This window comes from Osmerus mordax, chromosome 11 (genome assembly GCF_038355195.1).
Source record: "Osmerus mordax isolate fOsmMor3 chromosome 11, fOsmMor3.pri, whole genome shotgun sequence".
In the NCBI taxonomy this organism is placed as follows: Eukaryota; Metazoa; Chordata; class Actinopteri; order Osmeriformes; family Osmeridae; genus Osmerus; species Osmerus mordax.
The window spans coordinates 17,415,443-17,440,684 of record NC_090060.1 but is presented as its reverse complement, the minus strand read 5'-3'; the positions used below and the strand labels follow the sequence as shown (position 1 = coordinate 17,440,684).

The 25,242-nt window shown below is 49.4% G+C and overlaps 3 protein-coding genes across 4 annotated transcripts; 2 read left to right on the top strand and 1 right to left on the bottom strand.

The window, feature by feature from the left end:
- The first annotated feature begins 29 nt into the window (after positions 1-29).
- On the top strand, positions 30-6,956 carry zmp:0000000529 (WD repeat-containing protein 20). Its single transcript, XM_067246892.1, is given in 5 exon segments — positions 30-649; positions 1,643-1,825; positions 2,637-3,713; positions 3,715-4,089; positions 4,477-6,956. Coding segments are annotated over 5 exon segments (2,064 nt in total). The 5' UTR covers positions 30-268; the 3' UTR covers positions 4,525-6,956.
- A 550-nt stretch (positions 6,957-7,506) lies between these two features.
- On the top strand, positions 7,507-17,780 carry hif1al (hypoxia inducible factor 1 subunit alpha, like). 2 transcript variants are annotated; one of them, XM_067246894.1, is made up of 15 exons: positions 7,507-7,638; positions 11,718-11,908; positions 12,066-12,223; positions 12,483-12,567; positions 12,864-12,970; positions 13,584-13,759; positions 13,961-14,067; positions 14,207-14,354; positions 14,559-14,773; positions 14,896-15,062; positions 15,207-15,284; positions 15,468-15,607; positions 15,769-15,868; positions 16,036-16,159; positions 16,344-17,780. In XM_067246894.1, the coding sequence occupies exons 1-15, from the start codon at positions 7,607-7,609 to the stop codon at positions 16,421-16,423; spliced, it is 1,908 nt and encodes a 635-aa protein (XP_067102995.1). In that variant the 5' UTR covers positions 7,507-7,606; the 3' UTR covers positions 16,424-17,780. The 2 variants fall into 2 exon arrangements, with proteins under 2 accessions (XP_067102995.1, XP_067102994.1); XM_067246893.1 differs by having other exon boundaries at positions 11,718-11,922; positions 12,074-12,223.
- Positions 17,781-18,601: 821 nt separating this feature from the next.
- Positions 18,602-24,895, bottom strand: zgc:152863 (uncharacterized protein LOC562658 homolog). The gene is made up of 5 exons (XM_067246753.1): positions 24,660-24,895; positions 22,232-22,335; positions 21,434-21,634; positions 20,357-20,486; positions 18,602-19,711 (listed from the first exon to the last, which is right to left on the bottom strand). Exons 2-5 carry the CDS (start codon positions 22,320-22,322, stop codon positions 19,381-19,383), a joined length of 753 nt encoding a protein of 250 aa, XP_067102854.1. The 5' UTR covers positions 22,323-22,335; positions 24,660-24,895; the 3' UTR covers positions 18,602-19,380.
- Between the last annotated feature and the right edge of the window lie 347 nt (positions 24,896-25,242).

Genomic DNA, 25,242 nt, shown 5'->3' with positions numbered 1-25,242 from the left:
GACAGAACACTACCCCATGGACAGGCTCGAGCTCTCCGTGCCGCTGATGGCAGGAGGAGAGGCAGGCTAGCATGGCTCGCAAAGGACCGTCTGTCGTCGCCCGGTTTCTAGCGATATTCGAGCACTTTTGGTGACACGCTGGACCCGCTGTAGGATGGATATGCAGTCTGCGGAGATCAGTCCATCTCTCTCGTTTCCATTGTAGTCTTCGGTGTTCTATTTCCAGGTCAAAATCTTGGGTTTCCTGTGCGGCTTGTTTGTACTAAAAATGGCCGGAGATGGAGCCGCTCTGAAGGATATCAATGAGATTAAATCCCAGTTCAGGACTAGAGAGGGATTCTACAAGCTGTTGACCCTCTCCGACTCACAACAGCGGGGCGGACTACCTCGGGGTCCGTCCGCAGGTGCCACGGTGGGCCCCGGGGGCGGACCGGGTTTGATACCCGGCGGTGGGGTAGGTCTGGTGCAGGGGCCCGGAGCTGCCTCCTCCTCCAATGCCGCAGCCAACTCCTCTCCGGCGGGCTTCCTTCCCCCGGTCCGGGTCTCCATGGTGAAGCTCAAACCGGAGGACCCGAGCGAGGAGTCCGAGCGAGTGTGCTTTAACATCGGCCGAGAGCTCTATTTTTACACGTACACGAACATTAAGAAGGTAAATTGTCTCTCCGCCTTCAATTACAGGGTGACTGAGATTGATCACATTCAGACAGTTAGCCTTAGCTAGTAGGCTCGCTAGCTTCATTCTGACGCTCAGTAGGCTACTACTAGCATACTGTTGCTCGGAATATATCGGAATATATATATTATCAGTAAGACACAATATCCTCAACATTGAGTGTGTGCAGTTATGGCCGCGCTGAATCAGTGTATTGATGGGTAAACTGCACACAGTGGACCGAATGAAACTGATCATGAAGGCGGAAACATTATGTCAGGGATGGATGGATGGATGGAATGTTACTATGTAAGCTACGGCAGCATCATCGGTAGAATGGAAACATCGGTGCGTTAGCGTGACTGGACCATTTTCGCCGCGCATCAAGGTATTGTCCTGAAACAAAACGAATGGGTATTCAGTGTATAGAATTAAAACAGAGTCGTTTAATGCTCGATCCTTTACACAGCACGCGCATTCTAATATGCACCGAAACAGACCGGCCAGAGGCACGCGGAGACTTGAGTATGTGATATGTAGGCATGCGTATGCCAACCTGTAGCAACGGGACTGCCGTTTGCGACTGGTGTCTGTTGGAGAGAATGAAGTCTAATTTATCAGTGTTGGATGAGGCCTGGGTGGCCTGTCCAGATACAACTTCTATTTTGAAATTTCCGAGGCTTCTAATTAATATAATTGAACCCCGCTACCCAGGTGAGACAATCACCACCATATGTGATGCTGATTAGACTCTCTTTACTCTCTCTCCTCTTCTCTTGCTCCCTCTCTCCATCTCCCTCTCTCCACCTGTCTCTCATCTCTCTCCATCTCTATCCATCTCTCTCCCATATCTCTCTCCATCTCTCTGTCCATCTCTCTGTCCATCTCCCTCTCTCTCTCCCTCATCTGCCATTCTCTCCCTTTCCTCTTTTCCTCTCTCTGGTTTCTTCTCTCTGTCTGTGTCTCCCCTCCCCACACCCCCCTCCCCAGGCGGTGGACCTCAGTAAGCCGATAGACAAGCGCATCTATAAGGGGACCCAGCCCACCTGCCATGACTTCAACCAGTACTCGGCCACGGCCGACAGCGTGGCCCTGATCGTGGGCTTCTCAGCTGGCCAGGTCCAGTACCTGGACCCCATCAAGAAGGAGACCAGCAAGCTCTTCAACGAGGAGGTGTGTGTGTGTGTGTGTGTGTGTGTGTGAGAGAGAGGGAGAGGGAAGGATGTGCGTGTGTGTTATGGAGGGGCGCAGGTGTGTGTGTCTGCTTGTGAGTGTGTGTTTGGGGTGGGACTTGTTAGAGTGTGTGTTTGTATTGTTCTTTCTTTGAAATATGCATGAAACTGCAGAGTCATGCTCAGTGTTGATGAGCTGGTCTGGAGCAGGCATGTACGGGAAGACAGCTTCGGTGACACGAAGAGTTCCACCTCCTTTTGGAGGTGTTTTGTTAAGGTTCTGAACCAATTAAGATGTTGTTGTAAATTCAGGAGGTGGTGTTTGATAGGAGTTTCCTGTTTCATCTCTGAAGCTTCACCTCCTCTGAGAAGTCTCTGAAGCTTCTCTCTCTGTCTCTCTCTCTCTGTCTCTCTCTGTCTCCTCTCTCTCTCTCTGTCTCCTCTCTCCCTCTCTGTCTCCTCTCTCTCTCCTCTCTCTCTCTCTCTCTCTCTCTCTCTCCCCTCTCCTCTGTCTCGTTTCCTCTCATGTACATGCCTGTTAGTCTCTCTTCTGTATCTCTCAGTCTGTCTTCATCTTTCCTTCTGTGACCTGGTTGCTCTGATATTTATCATCATTAAACTGTCAGTGATCGACGGTGAATGAAGCGACGTTCTGATGAAGCCAGAATCTTCCACTTCTTCTGATTCCTCTTCTTTACTTTCTCTCTCCCGCCCGTCCTCCCTAACCTCCCCCTCTCCTCACTCCCCTCTCCATCCACTCTCCTCTCCTTCCTCTCCCACTCCTCCTCCTTCTCCTCCCCCTCCCCCCTCAGAGGTTGATAGACAAGTCCAAGGTGACCTGTCTGAAGTGGCTCCCTAAGTCAGAGAGCCTGTTCCTGGCATCCCACGCCAGCGGCCACCTGTACCTCTACAACGTGGAGCACCCCTGCGGCACGGCCCCGCCCCAGTACTCCCTGCTGCGGCAGGGCGAGGGCTTCGCCGTGTACTCCTGCAAGACCAAGACCCCCCGCAACCCTCTCCTGCGCTGGGCCGTGGGCCAGGGTGGCCTCAACGAGTTCTCCTTCTCCCCGGACGGCGTGCACGTGGCCTGCGTGGGGCAGGACGGCTGCCTGCGCGTCTTCCACTTTGACTCCATGGAGCTGCAGGGCGTGATGAAGAGCTACTTCGGCGGGCTGCTCTGTGTCTCCTGGAGCCCCGACGGGAAGTACCTGGCCACGGGCGGAGAGGACGACCTGGTCACCGTCTGGTCGTTCGCTGAGAGCCGCGTGGTGGCGCGGGGCCACGGCCACAAGTCCTGGGTCAACGTGGTGGCCTTCGACCCTTTCACCACCAGCCTGGAGGACGAGGAGCCCATGGAGATGAGCGGCAGCGAGGAGGACCTCCAGGGGGCGCCGCCTCCCCCGCCCCCCGTCCACTTCGGGAGGGTTCGCACCAGCAGCACGCTGTCCTGTCTCTCCCGCCTCTCCCGGCACAGCTCCAGGGGTGGCGGGTCGCCCGCGGTGACGTACCGGTTCGGCTCGGTGGGGCAGGACACCCAGTTCTGCCTGTGGGACCTGACGGATGACGTGCTGTTCCCCCGTCTGCCGTTGTCCCGCGCCCTCACCAACACCTTCGGCTCCGCCCTGGCGCCCTCGGGGAGCGGGGGGCTCAGCAACGCCGGGGGAGGGGGGGTGGAGGGGCACCATCACCCCACCACCACCACCACATCCTCCAACCCCCACCAGTCCCCCACCCTGCCCCTGCCCTTGCCCCGCTCCCTGTCCCGGTCCAACTCCCTCCCCCACCCCGCCGTGGCCAACGTCTCCAAGGGCGCTGGGGCCACGGAAGGAGGGGGGGGAGGAGGAGGGGGCGGAGGAGGAGGAGGAGGGGGGGGGAGGGGGAGGAGGGGTGAACAGCACTCCGTTCAGCATCGGCCGCTTTGCCACACTGTCGCTGCAGGAGCGCAAGTCGGACAAGTCCGGGGCGGGCGGGGGCCACGGGGGGGTGGCCGGGGCCGAGAAGGAGCACAAGCGCTACCACAGCCTGGGCAACATCAGTAAGAGCAACGACAAGATCAACGTGGCTCCTCGCAGCGCCCGCCTGGACGCCGCCAAGGTGCTGGGCACCACACTGTGCCCCCGCATGCATGAGGTGCCGCTGCTGGAGCCCCTGGTCTGTAAGAAGATCGCCCACGAGAGGCTCACCGTCCTGGTCTTCATGGACGACTGCATCATCACAGCCTGTCAGGAGGGCCTCATCTGTACCTGGGCGCGGCCTGGGAAGGTGGTGGGTGAAGGAGGGGGGGAGGGGGGGGGTGGAGGAGTGGGAGGGAGTGAGGGATAAGGAGGTGAGGGTTAGGGAGTGGGTGAGGTTGTGGAATGGGGGAGGACTAGGGGTAGGGCTGTAGTCTTTAGGATGTCTGTATGGGATCAGAGGGCCAGGTGGGATCAGAGGGCCAGGTGGGATCAGAGGGCCAGGTGGGATCAGAGGGCCAGGTGGGATCAGAGGGCCAGGTGGGATCAGAGGGCCAGGTGGGATCAGAGTACAGACAGAGAATACAGCAACAGTTGTTGTGTGTTGTGTACTTGCCTTGGGTCTAATTCTTCCTCTCTCTGCCTCCCTCCCCCTCTCTCTCCTTCCCTCTCCCTACCTCTCTCTCTTCCTCTCCTCCAGAACTTGACAGCACAGAATGGGAACTCTCCCAGTGGAACTGTAGTATAGCTGGTGGCCCAGCTTTGCCCTCAGCCTTGACCCTGCCCCCCCCCCCCCCCCCCAACCTCTGTCAAGAGTGGGAGGGACTTCACCCCCCCACCTACCCTCCTTGCCATAACAGTATTGCACCCCTGATGTAACACATTAACCCCCTCGCCGCCCTCACCCCAGCCAAAACCTCCCCGAGCACCTCTGAGGAAGAACTACGTATAGAAACATGGACCGCATTACCCAGAAGCCTCGAGGAGGATGCACTTCCCCCATCTCCCCTCGGCAAAACACTGCAAAAGCCACGGCTGTTCTATTTTATTTATTTATTTTATCACAGGAACTGTAGTAATTTATATTGTAAATAGTGAGAATACTGTATAAAGACTAAGGTGTATCTCGAGTATTGACTCATCCAGTGAAGAAAAATTCAAAGAAGAAGAATATAAATATGTGAAGATCCTACTTATATTATACATGGCATCATGGTGGGTTGTATATCTGCTGTTAGGGACGCCAAGATGGTGACAATGACGTGCCGTTTTTGTGTGATCATTTTTCCGTTTGTCACATCCTCACAAACGTCATTTTGGTTTTGTCACAAAGACTTCCTGTTTCGGTCATGAAGAAGGATGACCAATGAGTAGTAGGATAAGAGAGAGCGAGAGAGCGAGTGAGCGAGAGAGAGAGAGAAAGCAGAGAGAATCAGAGAGGAAGAAGGGAGAGATAGTGGGGAAGGATAGAGAATGAGAAGAAAGAGAAAGGTAGAGGAAGGAGAGAAAGAGGAAGGAGCTAATGAGAGAGAGGAAGAAGGGAGAGGGAGGAAAGAGAGAAACAGGGCTGAGCTGCGAGCACAAGGCTGCCAACCCCCCTGCTGTGTTTCCAGAAGGATTCTAGTCGGTCCTACACGACCATGTTGGATTCACTACTAGTGATCTCTGATCCAAACTGCACTCATACCAGTCAGATCAAGCCTGTCCTCATTGGGAAGCACACTTCAAGTTCCTACAAAGTGTACTTCTAAGTCCTGTGTGAGATCAAGAGGGCTGTCTTGTGACCAGGCTGACACACACACCAATTTACTGACACAGCACACAAGGACACACCCTGACACTATAGATGCAGCCGAGCCCCCACCTTCCCACAATGCCTCACGCAAGACTTTGCACAGCCAACTGTCAATCTCATCTAAACCCACCAGAAAGAGTCTAAAAGCTGGCCTCGGTCTACTTGTAGTTTATTTTATTGATTTGTTTTTTCCCCTGTTGTGTTTTATGTGGCTCCTATCTGAGGTTGTGCCCCTCTACTGGTGACATCATTTCAGATGTGTGTGTGTGGGGGGGTCCTCTATGGAAGGGTTATCCACCATGTTTGTTTATCAGAACAGTTTTGACAAATTTGAAACTCCCATTTCCAGCTGTAGAGGTCTGAATGGTAGTCACGGAAACACAAAGCCTGACGTCGGACAGACGATAATACATCTTACCTAGAGATGTTACGGCAGTATGTGCTGCTTTGTTAGGAGTTGGTTATACAGGCCAATGTCACAACACAGGAAACGCTTTAAATTCAGTCTAATTTAACAAATTCACTCTATTAAGAGTCTGTACTCAGTATGATCCCACTCGGTACTGTACTGTAGCTCTGAAGCGGGAGCCAACTAGATCAGCTAGGAGTTACCTAGGCAACCATTTCCTATCTGACTGTCAAAGATGACAACCCTGCTGACTGTCAAACACTTTCCTGTAACTAAGGGACCAACGCAGTTTGTGTCTGTCTTGCCAATGGATGAAAATAGTATTATCTGGGACAAGTCACATAAACGTACTAGTTACTTTGAAAAATATACCGTCACGCCACTCGTATCCAGCGTTGACGTTGCTGTACTGAAATCGATGACCTATTGAAAACTGACCAGGGGTCGTGGTTCAAACATTTTCTGAACAACGACACCTGGTTACAGTTTCGGATAGGGGACTGATTCTACAACAACCGTTCATGTGAACTCCATCTTCTTCATGCCTCGTCTGAAAGCAACAACTCAAAGGACAAATATACTTTAAGTATACTTACATTGTATAAGTTGTTGCCAATAAGTATGTGAATATACAAAATCAGTACTTTTTAAGTACACATCCAATTGTGTGGAAAAGGAACAATATAATGAAAACGTATTAAGCTCTCATTTAATACTTTTACATTAGAAGTATACTCTTTTTCTGCTTGTGAAGGGAAAACCATGCTGACTATGCCAAGGCAAAAAAAACACATAATTCCAGTCGTTTTTAAAATTTATGTTCAACCGTTTACAGCACTAGAACCATAGCATGTAATGTCGTTTTTTTTCTGTGTGCATTAAACACTCACGTGCGCCTCAGCGGATGAAGAAAGCAACCAGAGGACATCACTGTACCAAGTTTGTATATGGAGATCTGTTATTAAAACTAAACCTGAACGCTACTCGGCCTTTCGCGTGTGTGTGTTATGATCTCAGCAGCACAGCTGTTTCACTGTCAAAGACCACTTGCATCACTTACTGTCAAAATAAAGTGGGGGGTAGTGGTCTGAACAGCCTGTAGTTTAGGAGAGAGGGAGAAGTGACGTTCTTGGGTTTTAACGGGGTGTTGAGACATACTACTATGTCTAGTAGCTACTTCAGATTTGGATTTACCCGGTATATTACTTCCGATAGGCCCTACTGACTGTAAACAAAATGTTTACTGTAGCTCTATGTTCTTGCCCGGTACGGCTCAGGCAATCATCAAATCGCTTTAGTTTCATACAGCTGTCACAGCTTTATTTCACCCTATAGTTTTATTCAAATCGTTCTTTGACTTATTTTTATTAGACTAGTCTTCTAGGTTACCTTGACAGTTTGAGAGGCCGTTGGTCATATTCTCGCTGACCAGTAGGCGGTGGTGTATCGCACCTTTTCCCACAGCAAACTCAGAAGAAGAGGCGTGACCTTTTTAGTCGAAAACATACGAACCTGATGACGCGGGGCGTGGTTTAAAGCTGTTCGGACAGACGTCCAGCATGTTGGAAAAACAAAAATAATAACACGAATTCGAAATATTTTTCTGAAGCAATTTGGACTTCCAAAATGGATAGGAAAGAGAAGCCCGCTGGGAAACGGTAAGTCTGCCGACTTGATCACTTTTCTTTGAAAATCTTGTTTCAGTTTTCACGTATTGTCTTGTTGTCTTGACTCCATAAGTTTCAGAAACGCGCTGCGATGTGGCATGTATTCCGGGGAAGGTTGCGCCAGCGTTGTTCAATGGATGTTAACAAGACACATTTTCCGTGTCTTCTGTGCAATATTTTGTTTTTAATTACCACACTTCATTGCATCATTTTACCAGGTATTGCTTTTTAAAAGACGGTGTACGTAAAGAAACCAGTATTTTTATAGTCCCGGTAGTCTACGTTCCCTAGGATCAATATGTAGCTAAGCCAGTAGGCGACGTTGCCAGGTTCTATCCATCGGCCATTTCACCAATGGTCACTTGACCTCTCGGATGTCGCAATCGTTCTGAACGAAAGATGTTGACCGGACACTCGATCTATAAAAGAAATCGTGGATCTCTATATGAAAAGGAGTTAAGCCTGATATTCCTCCCTGCTCACCGTAAACAAAGGGCCTCCCTTTGAAGGTGGTGGGGGTTACACACACGATTCCATCTTTGGTCGTGAGGATCAGAAATAAACGTCACATTTAAACGCAAATATTAAAGGTTATCAGTGCATTTGTTTATGTATGTTTTGTACGGGGCTTTCTGTCGCCCCAAAATGTTGAAGGACACGCTTTCTATCACGTAGCTTAATGGTTGTCTGCCAAACGGTAAATATACAAACTAGTTAAGCTGAGTCTGACGGCCGTGATAGTCGTGCTATGGTCTACTTCCCGTGGTGCGTGGCTGTATCCTCGCTATGCCGATAGGGGCCTATGTTGGGGCTTTCGTGTTGGTGTATGTCCCTGCTCACCCGCACTCCTCCCCAAGTTGTTGAGGTTGTCAGGCAAGCAGTACGTGCTGTACCCTGGCACCTTAGGGTGTCCGTTATTCTTTACCTTTTGCACTCGTAAATATGAGAGGAACACGGACGCACAATGTACAGGAACACACGCCACCCACACTCTTACACAAACTAATCTCTCTGTCACACACACCTAATCAACGAAGTCCTAGGCTTACATTTCAGAATACCTCTGGCAGTGGTTCAAGGTCTGATGTTAGACTGCATGTCTAGTGTCTTAAGTTGATGCCAACCACCAGCTGTATGACCTGTTACCTTCCCTTGCCGACGCTAGACTGTGTCACCTGAAAAACCCTCCCCTCTTTTGTCAAGGACAAGTTGATCCTGTTCCCTGTCTAACATGCTCCTTTGTGTGTGTGTGTGTGTGTGTGTGTGCGTGCGTGTGCGTGTGTGCGTGCGTGTGTGTGCGTGCGTGAGACACATAGGCGGATACACACACCCACATGCATACACACATACAGACAAATATATGTATAAATACATATATTTATGAGAGAGAGAAAATCTGTAAGAGGGGCAGGACCCCTTCTCTAAATTCTCAGTTGACCCGTGTAGTGACACACATTAACCAGTACGTACCAGTGTGTCTGTAATCTGGAACATTTGAGTTCCTTCTAGAAGCTTCTAGAAGGATGGTGCTCTCTCCTTTGTGTCAGTCCTGCATGACCAGGATCCTGCATGTCTTTATACTACCGCCTCTCCCCCTTCCTCCTTCTCCTCTCCCCCCTCCTCTCTCCTCCCCCCCCTCCTCCTCTCCCCCCTCCTCCTCCTCTCTCCTCTCCCCCACCCAGAACATGTTCTCTGGCTCTCTGCCAGCAGCCATAGAGCAGACAGCTCTCTCTAGATACCAACAAAGTCTGTTAGGCTTACACATCCACTGTGTGACCGAATGGTACAGCTTGGCAGCATTTAAAGGTGTGTGTTGGTGTTTGAGAGAGTGAGGTGAAGAGAGATCAAGGTGTGTATGTGTGCTGTCATAAACTTGAGTGTTTGGTTGAGGGGTGTGTTCTCATTGTCTCTCAGATGTAAGAAGTTGCAGTATGGATGGCATTAAAATAGCTCCTTAAATAAACTCTTTAAACATGAATTAAGTGTTCGGAAAAATACTTGGTACTGATATAGATTCAGTGCTCCCTGCAGAGGGGGGAGAGAGGGGGAGAAAGAGAGAGTAAGAGAGTGGATAGCAGACCGACAGGGGTCAGAGGGTTTAGTAGTGACGGTTCAGAGAGAATGCCTGCATGATGTGTTACCACGGAGACGTGGTGACGGATAGTCAGGCAGGCGCTGGGTTAAGCCAGCGTGCCAGACCATAGACATATATGTCTATGCGCCAGTCAGCCTCCTATACCATACAGGCAGACACTTTGACGTGCAGGATTGACCATTTGCATAGCGACCATACGGCGACCTGATAAGAACACTGTAGCCTACAGCAGCACTGTTACATGTAGAATGTAGGTAGCCTACATAGCTAACATTCAGCTAGCCTACAAACATGTCACCTACAGTATAGGTAACATCTTTCATGTAGCAAGTTGCATGTAGCCTACATTAGCATAGCCTACATACGTGTGTCTTCCTGACTTTGTACAGTCCTCACCAGCCCCAAGTGAATCTCCAAAATGGCCTCCTTTGTTTTCGATAGTGTTGGAAAACCTTTGAGCCCTCCCCGGGAGAACTCTTGGCTCTGCCTCAGCTTCATGTATGCTCGTAGCAGAAGCGCTTTCTGTTACATTAACATGACAGGCTGGTCCTGGGGGAGAGTAGGAATCTTACAAATCGCCGTGTTTTACTAGTCTAGCGTGCTGCCTTATATTTTTCTCCCACATATTTTCCAAATAATACAGAACAAAGTGCGTCCCGTATCAGCTCACGTCTTTTAGTTTCCAATTACGCGACGATCCAGCAGTAACTGGAATCGAAGACCCGCAACTAAAGTTTATTCTAAAATCTCTGGCTTAAGCGAGCTGAACATTTTTCACAAGGCGAAATAATGTATCAGAAATACCCGGTTTAGCCTGCTTCGACCCTACCCCGGATTAGCGGATGATGATGGATGTATTAAATATGTATTCATGCTCTTTTATAGGCTATTCTCTTCATACGGTGAAAAGGCCTTAGTCAGCGGACTAATTCCCCAAATCTCTGGGAAAGTTCCTGCGCTGAAAACGTGGCTAACAGTGGGCTGCAGGAATCTTACCGTTCTAAGAAAAGTAGTTCTGAGAACCAAAAGTCCAGAGAATTTGGGCTGTAATCCATAAACCCTGAACGGCTTCAAAACTACAACACTGCACACATGACAGGGGGTCTGAACCTACAGTCCTGTATGCACGTGTGTGTGGCTTAGTGGTGCCAGACGAACCCTGCTGGGTCCTGGTTGGACATACTGTTCTCACTGTCCCAGTCCTGGGGAGGGAGGTGGAGGAGTACTTTAAACATACAAGATGGGTATCAGTTTTAACTTCCTGTGACAGCATGAGAGTGAAATGGTGTGAGAGAGGAGGAGAGCGGGTGGGGGGGGGAGAGAGAGAGAGAGGGGAAAGAGAGAGAGAGGAGGGGAAAGAGAGAGGCTGGGATAAAAAAGAGAGGAGGAGGGCGAAGTTTATGAAGTATGCCAAGACTACTGGGACAGGGGCTGTGGTGTGTGTGTGTGTGTGTGTGGAGGGGTTGGTACGATGGGGTTAGATACCATAGACAGGGTATCAGGAACTGCTTGTGTCCTCATGAAGTGAGAGGGGAGGGAGAGGGGAGGGGAGAGAGAGAGAGGTATTCGACAGTACAGTTTATGTCCCTGTCTGGACAGAGAGGAGCTGGGAGATCAGTGGACTGCTACAGTAGAGGACTTCAGATCCTTTAAACTGGACTTCTGAAATACTGAACTGCAATGTAGGAAACATAGAGATGTGTTCTGGATGTGTGTATAGAAAAATGTGTTTCGTAAGTGTGTATAAACATTTCATTTATTTGGTTACGTTTGAGTGATTTAATTTGAAAAACACATGCTCAGTCTTGTAGTATTTGGGTAAAGCTGCCATGAAAATGTTATGAAATGTTGTTGTTGTTTGGGAGGTGTTGCTGTAAGGCTGATTAGCCTCTTTTTACCTCTCTAACCTCTCCTCTCTCCTCACCTCCCCTCCTTCACCTCCTCTCCTCTGTCCCCGCCCCCCCCCCCCCCTCAGGTCCAGCTCAGAACAGAGGAAGGTGCGCTCCCGTGACGCCGCACGCTGTAGGCGGAGCCAGGAGACGGAGGTGTTTTACGAGCTCGCCCACTCCCTGCCCCTCCCCCGCAAAGTCTCCACCCACCTGGACAAGGCGGCCATCATGAGGGTGACCCTCAGCTTCCTGCGCATGTACCGCCTCCTCCACTCAGGTGGGCTCCCATTGGTCCAGTTGTCACACCTAAAAATATAACTCCTAGCGAGTGATTGGTGGAGAGGGTCGCTCTGACTCTAGCAACAAGCGATGCAGAACCCCCCTTTGGCGTCGAGAAGCGGTTTTCAGACGGCTTGTGTGTGTTTCTGTCTCAGGGGAGGAGGAGGAAGAGGCGGAGCCTGATGCGGAGGGAGAGGAGCTTACGGACAGCTTCTACCCTCGGGCGCTGGCGGGTTTCGTCATGGTGATGACGGAAGAGGGAGACATGATCTACCTCTCGGACAGCGTCAGCAAACACATCGGCATAACCCAGGTGGGTTAGCACAGCTAACGCTAATATCACATAACCCAGGTGGGTTAGCACAGCTAACGCTAATATCACATAACCCAGGTGGGTTAGCACAGCTAACGCTAATATCACATGCCCATACGCCTTCCCTGACACCTCCATGTAGAGACCCTGCCTGTTTCTGGATTCTGCCTAGCAACAGGACGTTACAGAATCAGGATGGGATGATGGTGTTGATGTTGTTGTTGTTGATGATGATGATGATGTTGTTGTTGTTGTTTAGTTGGAGATGATTGGCCAGAGCGTGTATGACTACATACACCCTTGTGATCAGGAGGAACTACGAGATCTGCTCACACTCAGACCAGGTGAGAATATGTGTTTCCACATTGAGAACACTAGCTAACTGTTTTAGCCAGACTCGGAGAGCTCAGAGAGCAAGACGGCTAATGGATTAGCCCCCCCCCCCCCCCCCTATCCTGCCTCCCTCCCCTCCTCTATCCTCTCTCCCCCCTCTATCCTCATTCCCTCCTCTATCCTCTCTCCCCCCTCTATCCTCATTCCCTCCCCTCCTCTATCCTCTCTCCCCCCTCTATCCTCATTCCCTCCCCTCCTCTATCCTCCCTCCCCCATCTATCCTCATTCCCTCCCCCCCTCCCACTAGGTGTGTCTAAGAAGAGGCAGCAATCTGAGAGGAACTTCTTCTTAAGGATCAAGAGCACCATGACCACCAGGGGGCGCACTGTCAACATCAAGTCTGCCACTTGGAAGGTAGCCTGCCACACACACATATACATACATACATACATACATACATACATACATACATACATACATACATACATACATACATACATACATACATACATACATACATACATACACACACACACACACACACACATACATAGGGTGACCAGAAGCATGACCCTGAAAAGTAGGACACTTGGGTCAAAAAGGAGGACAATCCCAAAAAGTTGTTGACTGGGTGAAAGAGTTAATCCTTGTGCCGTTCTGTAGCGGCATGCCGCTCTAAAGCCCCTTTCCCCCCTACTACTCACGTCTATATCAATGCGACAGAGCTTACAGAAGGCATGATATTGATCTGTGCTGCTCTTAGTGGCATCTGCAAGCTTACTGAACAATTGCCACTGAAGCCCACGCGGGGGGTAAATTGCGACCACACATGACCATTTTGTGTTGGCTCAGTATCCATGGAAACACTCAGTGTGTGGGTTTCAGGAATGTTTGACACACACACACAGGTCAGGGGTAAGCCTTGGTCCGGTTTATACTCCACAGGTGTGTGTGTGTGTGCGTGTCTTCATCTTCATGTCTCTGAGAGGTCTTCCTCAGCCTGACCCATGTCTTCTTCTGTGGTCAGGTGCTGCACTGTACAGGTCACGTGCTGCAGGAGGACTCATCGCCCCCTGCTGGTGGCGTGCTGACACTGCTGTGTGAGCCCATCCCTCACCCCTCCAGTGTGGAGTTCCCCCTGGACAGCAGCACCTTCCTCACCCGGCACAGCATGAATCTGCGCTTCACACACTGCGAGGGCAGGTCAGACACACTCGCACACACACTGTTTTCACACTTGCAAACTCGCACGCACATATACTAAAAGTCTTTGTCACACACACATGCTCACAAACCATCACTCTCTCTCTTTCACTCTCTCTCTCTCTTTCACTCTCTCTCTCAGTCACTCTCACTCACACAGAAAGAAACATTCCCCATCTTATCTTTTCCGTGTGTCTCCAGGGTGACGGACTTGGTGGGATATCAGCCTGATGATCTGATTGGACGGTCTGCCTATGAATTCTATCATGCCCTGGACTCTGACCATGTGACCAAGAGCTTGCACATCCGTAAGTGTGTTGGTGTGCTGGTGTGGAATACACCCTCAATAATCTCCTCCCTCCTTATCTTCTCCACTTCCTATGGTATTCCTTTTCTGCTCTCTCCTCCACCTCCTCTCACCTCTCCTCCTCCCCTCCTCTCCTCCAGTCCTGTCTAAGGGTCAGGTGACCACTGCTCAGTACCGCTTCCTGGTTAAGAGCGGGGGGTTTGTGTGGGCGGAGACTCAGGCGACTGTCCTGTACAACAGCAAGACGTCCCAACCTGAGGCTGTGGTCTGCCTCAACTTCATCCTCAGGTACCACCACACCACCCCCCCCCCCCCCCCCCGCCTGCCTGCCTCACACACACTCGCTTACACACTCACACACACTCACTCACTCACTTACACACTCGCACACACACACTCCCACCTCTCTCCATCCCTTATTCCTCTGTCCTCTCTCTCCCTCCCTCTTTCCCCCTCCTGCCCCACCCCTCCTCCTCCCACCCCTCCCCCCAGTGTGGTGGAGCAGCCTGACGTGGTGTTCTCAGTGGAGCAGACTCGCTGTGGTTCCCAGCCCAGCGCTGAGAGTGAGGAGGCCCAGGAGGAGGAGCAGGGCTCGGGCTGCGCAGCCAGCAGCAAGCCCCCTCCTGGAGCTGGAACCTCAGGCAGCGACACCCAGGAGCTGCTGCCGCTGGCACCGCTCTCTGCAGACACCGACTCACCTCTCTCAGGTGACCACACACACACTGGAACAGTCACACACACACACAACCAAGTACACACACATATACACTGGGACACTCGCACTCTCTAAAGCAACACATTGATTTACTGTGTGTGTGTGTCGAAGCAGACTTTGTGGAGCTGTCCTTCGCCAGTTCTCCCAGCCCCGACACCGTCCCAGACGCCCCTCAGGACCTCTGTACCCCCAGCCTGCGCCTGCTCCTCACCCCCATCTTCGAGCCCCTCTCCTCCTCCTCTTCCTCACCAGCATCCCCCTCCTCACCTGCTCCCGCCCTGGTGAGTACGCCACACACCTGAGCCAGGCCCTGAGCTTGGTGATGAGGATTCTCTTCAGTTAGTGCAAGTGTGTGGGGACTGGACAATAATAGATTGTCTCTTAATCTCTCCTCTCTCTCTCTGTCTCTGTCTCTTCCCCCCCAGGCCTCCAGTGAGGAGATGTCAGCCTGTGACGAGGTGCAGACGGTTCCTGCCATCACTCCAGAGGACGGCGTGACTGATGTGGGGAGGGGGAGAAAGGAGAGGGGGATATGGGGGAGAGAGGGAGAGGGAGGGAGGAAGAAGTGGAGAGAGAGATTGTAGTCAAGTCTGATTAATGCAAGTTAAGTTCACTTTCTTAAGACCTGTCTGTTCTGACCTGTGTGTGTCTCTCGCTCTCTCTCTGTGTGTGTGTGTGTGTATCAGGGTGTGGAGATGATGGACTTGGAGATGTTGGCTCCCTACATCTCCATGGATGATGACTTCCAGCTCACCTTCGTCTCCCCAGTGCTCCCCGACACTGACCCCTCCGACCCCCCCTCACCCCTGCTCAGCACACGCAAACGGTACCAACACTATCCCTAACACACACACACACGCACACACCACTACTGCTCTCTCAGGTGACACACACACAAACATGCCACATATAAACATGAGTACGACTATGATGTTGCTGAGGTATCAGAAGTGATGTGAGGCTGAACTCCTGCTGTGTCTCTGACAGGACCCACCAGCTGGACAAAGACACGCCCTCCCAACTCCTGATTGGCTACAAGAGACAGAGACAGGTCCCCTTGTCTCTGGAGCAGGAAATGCTACTACTGGTGAGTGGAGGAGGAATGGAAGGGAAGAGAGAGGGGGGGGGGGGAGGATGGGAAGGAAAGGGGATGGAAGGGGGAGAGTGGGAGTTGGGGGTAAGGAAGAGAAAGAGATGAGGTGATGGGAAGAAGCATGGAGTTAAAAAGTGTGTGTGTGTGTGTGTGTGTTTCAGGACTGCTTGGACGAGGCTGATAACCCAGAGTTGGACCTGGAGCTCCTCCCACTGGGGCGGAGCCAGTTACTGACAGACAGAGACCCTGTGTTAGGGGGACCACAGGGACTCTGTGACACAGCAGGTAGGACACACACACTCACACACACACACACACACACAGAGACCCCGTGTTAGGGGGGCCACAGGGACTCTGTGACACAGCAGGTAGGACTCACACACACACACACACACTCACACCACTATCAGGTTTTGGTTCATGGATAAGCTGTGCATATTAAGACTCTCTCTGCTCTTCTTCTCTCCAGGCTTGATGAGGGACATCTTTTTGTCCCGCCCCCCCGACGCCATGGGCCCAGACCTGCCACTCGTGTCCTCCTTGACTTGAGGGAACAGCTGTCACTCAAACCAGGCGTGGTGGCAGATTGGCTGCCATCATTTCTGAGATAAAGTAGCCAAGATTTAACAGAAGCAGCAGTTAGAGGCAGATACGCGCACACACACACACACACACAGCCAAGTACTTAAGGCGAAATCTCAATTCTTCTGTATTTTCCCAGGTCTGCTGAATGTAGCTCCAGTAAGCCTTGCTGTACTAACTCAGATGTATCACAGAAACGCACACGGGTTATCAGAAGATATTCCAGTTTTTACCTCAGGCAAACGTTTGAACAGTTAAAGAGCTACTGCCCAGCAATCAATCCCCACCGTCACCACGGAGACGGCAGCTGTTGCTGCGACATGGACGGTTCAAGCCAAATCTCCAGTTTCACACACGGTCGGATCATTCTAGAATCTGTGTGAAGTTTCTCTCTCATCGTCATGTCATCATCTCAGTGCAGGTGTGTCTTTACCTCAACAGACCTCACAGAATGCCTATCAGTCCTGTGTGTGTTATGTTATACAGACCACGTTGGATGAACTTTCACAAAAGCTTCTCACACATATCTCCTACATCCTTTTCACAAAGAGAACAGATTATAACAGTGGCATATTTTCCATAGCATTTTATATACTTTACATACTAAACCCTCTGTGAAAAGTGTTTTTTATTACATGTATAACATGCCCTCCTCGTTGTGTGGGAATACACCGTAAAAGCTATACTGTATTATTATAATTTTTGCTTTATTAATTTACTTGAAGATAGAACTCTGTTTAAAAATCAGGAGATTCATCTGACATTACTCAAGCAGTAAAATATTTCTTTTTTTTCATTAAAAGCGTGCTTAATATTTAGAGAAATAGCTGACACATTTTGTGTTCTGTCAGAATTTAATTAGATTTTAATGTAACTGTTACTTACTCCTTTGTCTTGTCATTGATATTTGTATGCAAAAGGAAGAAAAACCAACAAGGAAATGGAAATACTGTTAGACAACAGCTGTGCTGGTTTAAAGCTCAGATGTGCTGCAGTATTATAACACTCAGATACTCCAATACTGTTTGTTTGTTTGTTTATTGATCAAGCTCCAATTTTTGAATGAGGAACATCGTCTTCGATGTCCACATATTCAGGTCCAGCCTTTTTGTCTTTGAATTATTTACCAATAATGTATCTTGTCATACAAAATATCTGCAATATCATGTTATGTATTTCCGTAAGTTTACTACAAGCCATGCTTAAGAGACTGTAGTTTACAATGGTGCCTTTTTATCATAACCATCTTGCATTTTTTAAAGATACTGTAGTGTGTCATACCATTTTCCTTGTATGAATTATTAAAAAGTGTAATTTACATGAACTAACACTTCTCTCGTCTTTGTTTCTGTCCCCTTGTATCAAACAAATGAAATAGATTTTGATTAGTTATATTACTTTAGATAATGTAAGATTATATATTTGTCATGATTTATTAGACAGTTGAGTGATGGGTGACAGAAGCAGGAGAGAGAGACACAGGGGGAGAGAGAGGAGAGAGACAGAGGGAGAGGGGGGGAGAGAGAGACACAGGGGGAGAGAGGAGAGAGACATAGAGGGAGAGGGGGAGAGAGAGAGAGGAGAGAGAGACACAGAGGGAGAGAGGGGAGAGAGACACAGAGGGAGAGAGGGGAAGACATGCAGAAAAGCACCCAGGCTAGATTCGAACCTAGGCCTCTGCAGCACAGCCTCAGCCTACATGGTACACACACTCACCCAGTGAGCTACTGGGGTTCTCAAGATGTGCACACGTACACCTAGCACTGGCACTGATAGGCTGGGTGTTGTCCCAATGGGGATTTCACTGAAAGCAAACAGGATTGCTCCAGTTTCATTCACCAATACGGGTCACTACATCCCTGACCACATCCTCAGAACTGGGAAGTTCATATTTTCAATCTGTGTTCCCCTCAGCCAGGAAGACTGCCGGCTCGCCTGTAATCCAGACCACAAGTCGACACTTCTGCTTCTCAGGAACGTTTACAAGAAATGGGGCAGTCTCAGCCAACTTCCTCTCAGTGGAGGGAGGGGGGGGGGGGGGTGTATGGGGGGGCGGATTGGGATGGAGGGAGTACAGGGAGGGATGGGGGACAATAGGATTGGGGTTAGGATGGGGTGGTGCATAATTCTATATATCTAATATATATATATATACAATGTTTATTTAGATTTCTGTGCAATACAATGTTCAAAGTTAATTATGTAAATGTTACATTCCATACAACTGATTCACTTTCTTCCATTGATAAGAAGAAAAAAATTATTATAAAAAACAAACATTCATTGCCTGTAAGGAACATGCTGGAACTCGACTCCTCCGCTCGCCCACCCGTCTCTCTCTGGCGCCCACGTCGCCGCGGCAACGCCACCCTCCTCGTCTCGACACACGAGCTAAATACAGTTGGTCGTCATGGAGACGCACAGGTCCCTCCCACGTGAGGGCGGTTGTTTGGTTCCCACCCCCACCCCCACCCCGCGGTCCGATATCTCGCAGGGTGGATTGTGCAACACCAGGATGTCCAGAAACACTAGAGGAGCACTTGTTTCGGCTTTCCTCGTAGGGACGGCTGCTTGGGACTCGGGTCATCGATCGATACGGTTGTCGACAGATCGAATCAAGGCCACCTCAAGTAACTAATCTGAAACTCGGCCAACTTTGGTTGTTTGAAAAATGTGTACTATCATACGATTGGTGTAAAAACATAAGGCCCTCCCCCTTCCTCACCCCCAGTCACTTCCTGTAACAGAGGAGCCACTTCCTGAAACAGAAGAGATGGGGATGTGCTTCACGACACAAACCAAACAGACGGCTAGCTCAGGTTCAAACCTAGCCGTGGTTTTCTCCCCTGTTCCTGACTACAGTAGTAAGAGAGGATTTGAGTTCATCCCAGCTCAGCCCCCCCAGGGTGCTCCAGTCACAACACTCAGATGTCTTTATCGCTAGAAAGCACAACTTGCAAGCCTTGCACAACCCCAATGTCACTCTGCCCCTCTCCGGGGTGTGATTGGACCTCCTCGTAAGGGGGCGGGGCTTGTTCGGGGCTCCGACAGGAGGGGTGGATGAGCCCGGAGTCTGATTGGTAGTGTGGTGGCGAGGGGGCGTGTTCGTGGGCCTCCTGTGCCAATAGGAGCTGTGTGGGGCCTCCACAGGGGGGCAGGCGCTCGCCCCAGCTGCTGTAGACCGCCTCCTCGTAGGTCGGCAAGGAAACGGGAACGCCGTCCACCACCAGGTCCACCTGGTCCGACGACCGCCGGCTGCGGCAGACAGGAAGAGAGACAGGAAGTGGTCAGGATCAGGGGGATGGTCCGGGTCTCACAGCAGTTTGTGTGTGGCAAAGTCGATTTATTTTTCATTTATATATTTTTGGGGCATTTCTGCCTTTATTATGCCGTCTATCTGTTATTAACAGGGAGAGAGAGGTGGGGAGGAAGAGAGGAGAGAGAGAGGGAAGGAAGAGGGGAGAGAGAGAGAGAGAGAGAGAGAGAGAGAGAGAGAGAGAGAGAGAGAGGGGAGGAAGAGGGGAGAGAGAGGTGAGGAAGAGGGGAGAGAGAGGGGGAGGAAGAGGGGAGAGAGAGAGGGGGAGGAAGAGGGGAGAGAGAGAGGGGGAGGAAGAGGGGAGAGAGAGAGGAGGAAGAGGGGAGAGAGAGAGGAGGAAGAGGGGAGAGAGAGAGGGGAGGAAAAGGGGAGAGAGAGGGGAGGAAGAGGGGAGAGAGAGGGGAGGAAGAGGGGAGAGAGAGAGGAGGAAGAGGGGAAGACATGCAGCTAAGGGCCTGGGCCGGATTCGAACCCAGGCCGCTGCGGTAAGGCCTCAGCCTACGTGGTACGAGCACTTATTCGGTGAGTTGCAGGGGTGATTTCTGAGTGACAGGCTTCAGAGCCAGTGTTGGGTGGGGGTTCACCTTTGTGAGTGACAGGGGTGGAGGCGGGACTTGATGACCATGCAGGCCGTGGTGGTGAGCAGGAAGATGGAAACGCCCACTGCTGTCGTGGCAACGCTGGGAAGGGAGTTTGTTGCCCGGTCACGCCCATCTGCAGGTAAACATAAAAAACATAAACATCAGCAATCAACGTTAGAACCGACACATGCTGCATATGCAGAACCACACACACACACACTATTTACCCCTGCACGTACAAGTCCATACAGTACTCAACTTTATTCATTTCAATAAATCAAATGTTTGCCCCTGTGGTTTTGGATTATTCGTGACGGAGTATATTTCCATGAGGTTTGATAGAGCAGATGAAAGGAACTGGTATATATGGTGAGTTTGCTGGCTTCCTTTTTCTATGAGCTGGTTTCCTGCTGAGCCAGAAGAGGAAGCGACGAGCTTCACTCGACAGAGAAGAGCTAAGAAGTACAAGTTCAGTCAACTGACTGAAGTCAACCTGTCTTAACCCTTGTGTTATCTTCGGGTCATTCTGACCCATTAGTCATTGTGACCCACTGTCGTATTGCGACAAATTTACCACATACAAAAACAAAGTGAAGCCTTTTCTTTTAACCGTTGGGCTGTCTCAGACCCCCCACATTGCAAAGGTTAAAATAAAAATAAAAATATTAGTTTTTGTATTGGGTAAAATTGGGTAAACACAACGATGGTTCGTTATGAACCTTTGGGTCATGTGACCTGAAGGCAGCACAAGGGTTAAGGTGTTAAGTATGTCAGATATATTCTGCCAGCCTTGAACCTGTTTTCTGCCCGGTAACAGGTGACCTCCAGGTAGTAAAGTGTTTATGCTTTTACCTATAGCGACACACAATACGGGGGGGATTTTGAACCTGCAGCCCTTCATCTTCTTGCAAGTCTGCAGCAGCAGTATTGCCAAAACATTCTCCCCTGATGATGCTATTGGCTCTCTCCCCTGACGTTGCTATTGGCTCTCTCCCCTGACGTTGCTATTGGCTCTTCATCTTCCCTCCCTTCCTCCCTTCCTCCCCTACTCCTTTCCTCTCTTCCCTCCCATTTTCTCACCTTTCAGCGGCTTGCAGGCGGGCGCGGGCGGCAACCAGTGTCCATGGCGACAGCGGGAGTTGTGGACGCGTCCCGGGATGGTGTAGCCTGGTTCACAGAAGTAGCGTATGGATGTCTTCAGGGGAAAGCCCCCGCAGGGGGAGGGCTCGCACCAGAAACCCCCATGTTCAGGCACCAGAGGGTGGCTGCAGTTCTGCCATCCTGGGGCAGGATTGAGGGTGGGGTGGAGCAACAGCAAAACAGTCAATCACTCTCCAGTCACATCAAATACGATTCTTACTTGCTTGAGGATGTACATTGACATAGGCCAGAAAGAAAAATGTTGGCTGCATTAATTAGGTGAGAGGTTAGCGAGATATAATCTACATTAGAATGTAGCCGTGTGGAGATGGTAAGATCAGTACTGCTGGCGAGGTGATAAAGGAAGTTTGAGACTAGGAGGTTGGTTAACTGGGTTATGAGAGAAACTGTAGCTGGAAGGAGGTAGGAGTGATAGGGTAGGAGACAGAGGTTAGAGATAGGAGGCAAGCATGTAGGAGGCAAGCATGTAGGAGGCAAGCATGTAGGAGGCAAGCATGTAGGAGGCAAGCATGTAGGAGACAAGCATGTAGGAGACAAGCATGTAGGAGACAAGCAGGTAAGAGACAAACATGCAGGAGACAAGCATGCAGGAGACAAGCATGTAGGAGACAAGCATGTAGGAGACAAGCATGCAGGAGACAAGCATGCAGGAGACAAGCATGCAGGAGACAAGCATGTAGGAGACAGGGAATAGGGTCCTGGAGGGGGTGTGGCTACCTGCTGTGAGCTCTGGTAAGGACATCAAGATGAGACTGAATCCCAGGGTGATGCATGCAAACGTCCGTGGAGACAAGCCCTGTGCAGACATCAAAACAGGCTTCCTGCGGACCAAACACACACACATGATAATGTCCTGCTGATAATACCACTACATATACCAAACACACACACATGATAATGTCCTGCTGATAATACACTACATATACCAAACACACACACATGATAATGTCCTGCTGATAATACACTACATATACCAAACACACACACATGATAATGTCCTGCTGATAATACCACTACATATACCAAACACACACACATGATAATGTCCTGCTGATAATACCACTACATATACCAAACACACACACATGATAATGTCCTGCTGATAATACCACTACATATACCAAACACACACACATGATAATGTCCTGCTGATAATACCACTACATATACCAAACACACACACATGATAATGTCCTGCTGATAATACCACTACATATACCAAACACACACACATGATAATGTCCTGCTGATAATACCACTACATATTCATATGAACAGACAGCAGATACATGTGTAACTTGTGTGCGCGCACAGCTGCTGACAGGAATACAGTGCTGTATCTGTGGTAACCGTTTACTGTGAGACTGTGGCTCGAGATACCGCTGTGTTCAGAAGGGTTTTATTAGACTGCGGCCTGTGTTCAGAAGGGTTTTATTACTTGTATTATTGTTTTTATTGATTTTATGTAAAGCACCTTGAGCTGCAATTCTTGTATGAAATGTGCTATGTAAATAAAGTCTTATTATTATATTATTACTGCAGCTAACTATTTATAATACAGGTAGTCATTCCCGCCAATCATCCGGTGGGCACGGCTTCTGAGCTGATGTTTGAAGGTGAAGAGAAAAAAACGTCTCCCTCCTCAATTTTCACCTCTCTGGTCTCTCCATGTTCACACAGACCAGCCAACAGAGCAACACATGTTCCGGAATGATGCGGCCCACGTCACCCTCCAACCAACCTCTCAGTCTGACTACACTGAAACTACACCAGTCTGGAGTGTTGGTCGCCCACTCTCACCCACCAGTACCTGAGGTGAGGGGTAAAGCTTTGAAACTCCGAACCGCACACAGTCGTGGTCTGCGATTCACACAGGTAGAATGGCAAAGTTAAATGCCAATGTGCCCTATTTGTTTCGATGCGCGTCCTGCGAACGGCTGCCAAGTCATTTCCATCCTGGCAGGGAAGATCCCTGCGCCCAACTCTGACAGATTTAACTGCAGACTATAGGAGGATGCCAGAGCAGTCATTAGGCTACACTCGTTGTGGTATTCTAATACCTCATCGGGACGTAATTTCTCATCTAAGATGATGCACTGAATTTATTTTTCATATGGAGTGAGATTCATTGTTGATTCGTTTTTTTATGTATTATTTATTTAGATTTATTAAGTGTTGCACCGCATATTTAGCTTACGCTACTGTATACACGTTGTAGCCTAACCCATTAGATCGAAGATTTCTTTAGAAAGTATTGTTGTGGTATAAAAACGACGCGGCCTACTTAAAGTATACGACCTGTTTTATCCAATTATCAAGTACCAATGACAGAACATCTATAGTAGAACAATCCTACTGTAACATTTTGCTCCTCGCGCACTATTAGTTTAACAACTCGGCTGTGCTTGTCTTGTTACATAGGAGTGTATAAAATCCTGAAACCATTCAAGTTGCACAAAACAACCTTATAGACAAAATACGGCCTTACTGCTCGCATCGCTTACGGTAAAGTGCTGTCATGTTGTAATAGCGGAATACGTGCAGTGGTCTACGGTATTTCAATGCACTTATAGATGCACCCAGGAGAGAGTTGGAGATGCGCGCGTCGTGCGCTGCCGCTGAGTGGGATTCGTTTTCAAACACTCACCCACACACTGACTACAAATGTAAAATGTAGCCTTCATGCCCACTCGCACCCCACAACCTAGACAACCCCAGGAACAATTGATGGGTTCTTTATTGTGAAAACACTGGAGGATTTTTCTCCCAGTTCGTGAGATGCCGATAACCTTCTAGCACTTGCGCGGCCACGGACTATGCAGGCAAATCAATCACAATTTAGTGAAAATAATGATTTTAAAATCATTCGAATCGATCAAATCGATTATAGTCATAATAATTATTTATAGGCTAGGCTACATCAAATATACATTAAATCAACGTAACCTACAGAACTATGCTATAAGAACAATCCAGTCTCAAACAAGTGAAAACCAAAACCAAACAATGTCTTAGCAAACATAAGAATAGGCTACATGTAGTCCCTTAAGCTATTTAAAATTCGCCATATAGGACAGTGGAAATGAGAGCAAGTGTCATAACGCGTGCAATAAAGAGATATGTAAAATGAAAAGTATTTGCTCACCTGAAAAATAGACAGAATAATTTGATTTGTAGCCCAAGGAATCGCAGTTAAATCGCCTGCGGAAAAACGCTGAAGTCGATCCTCAATTGTTTTGATCTCAAATAATCTAAAATGTAAAAAAATATATTGTGCGGCAGATCTCCGCCAAATGAATGGGACATTCAGCAACAAGTGTCTCTATTTAATTACTAATGACACTCGACACAACGCTCAGCTGTGCTCACTCGCTTGGCAAGACTTCTCATAGGCTGCGCACTCGTGCCGCGAGCCTGTTTCCCCAGCTCAAGCTCCGCCCACAGATGGCGGTGCGCACTGTGTCGTCATATTCTGGAAACTCACAGCGGCCGCGCGCCCCAGGAAGTGTTCAAATGGAACTTTCAGCTCTAGCTGTCATTGTTGTGAACCACACCTTTCACAAACGGGTCATGTGCTTTTGTGCTTTTGCGATTTTACTTGTGGAAACACTCAACACTCCTCTGATGCAGTGACGGTGCGGAAGTGCTAATTATATAACGCCAAGTTTGCTGTTACAGAAATTAACGTGTTTCTTCTTCCGGGATGAATAGATGCTCTGCTTTCACCC

Excerpts from the sequence above, each read along its gene's own strand:
- hif1al (XM_067246893.1), top strand. The coding sequence starts at position 7,607 with ATGGATAGGAAAGAGAAGCCCGCTGGGAAACG. Across the intron at positions 12,568-12,863 it reads TCTGCTCACACTCAGACCAG|GTGTGTCTAAGAAGAGGCAG; the intron begins GTGAGAATATGT and ends CCCTCCCACTAG. Across the intron at positions 14,774-14,895 it reads CACCGACTCACCTCTCTCAG|ACTTTGTGGAGCTGTCCTTC; the intron begins GTGACCACACAC and ends GTGTCGAAGCAG.
- zgc:152863 (XM_067246753.1), bottom strand. The coding sequence starts at position 22,322 with ATGTCTGCACAGGGCTTGTCTCCACGGACGTTTGCATGCATCACCCTG. Across the intron at positions 21,635-22,231 it reads CTTACCAGAGCTCACAGCAG|GATGGCAGAACTGCAGCCAC; the intron begins GTAGCCACACCC and ends ATCCTGCCCCAG. Across the intron at positions 20,487-21,433 it reads CGCCTGCAAGCCGCTGAAAG|ATGGGCGTGACCGGGCAACA; the intron begins GTGAGAAAATGG and ends GTTTACCTGCAG.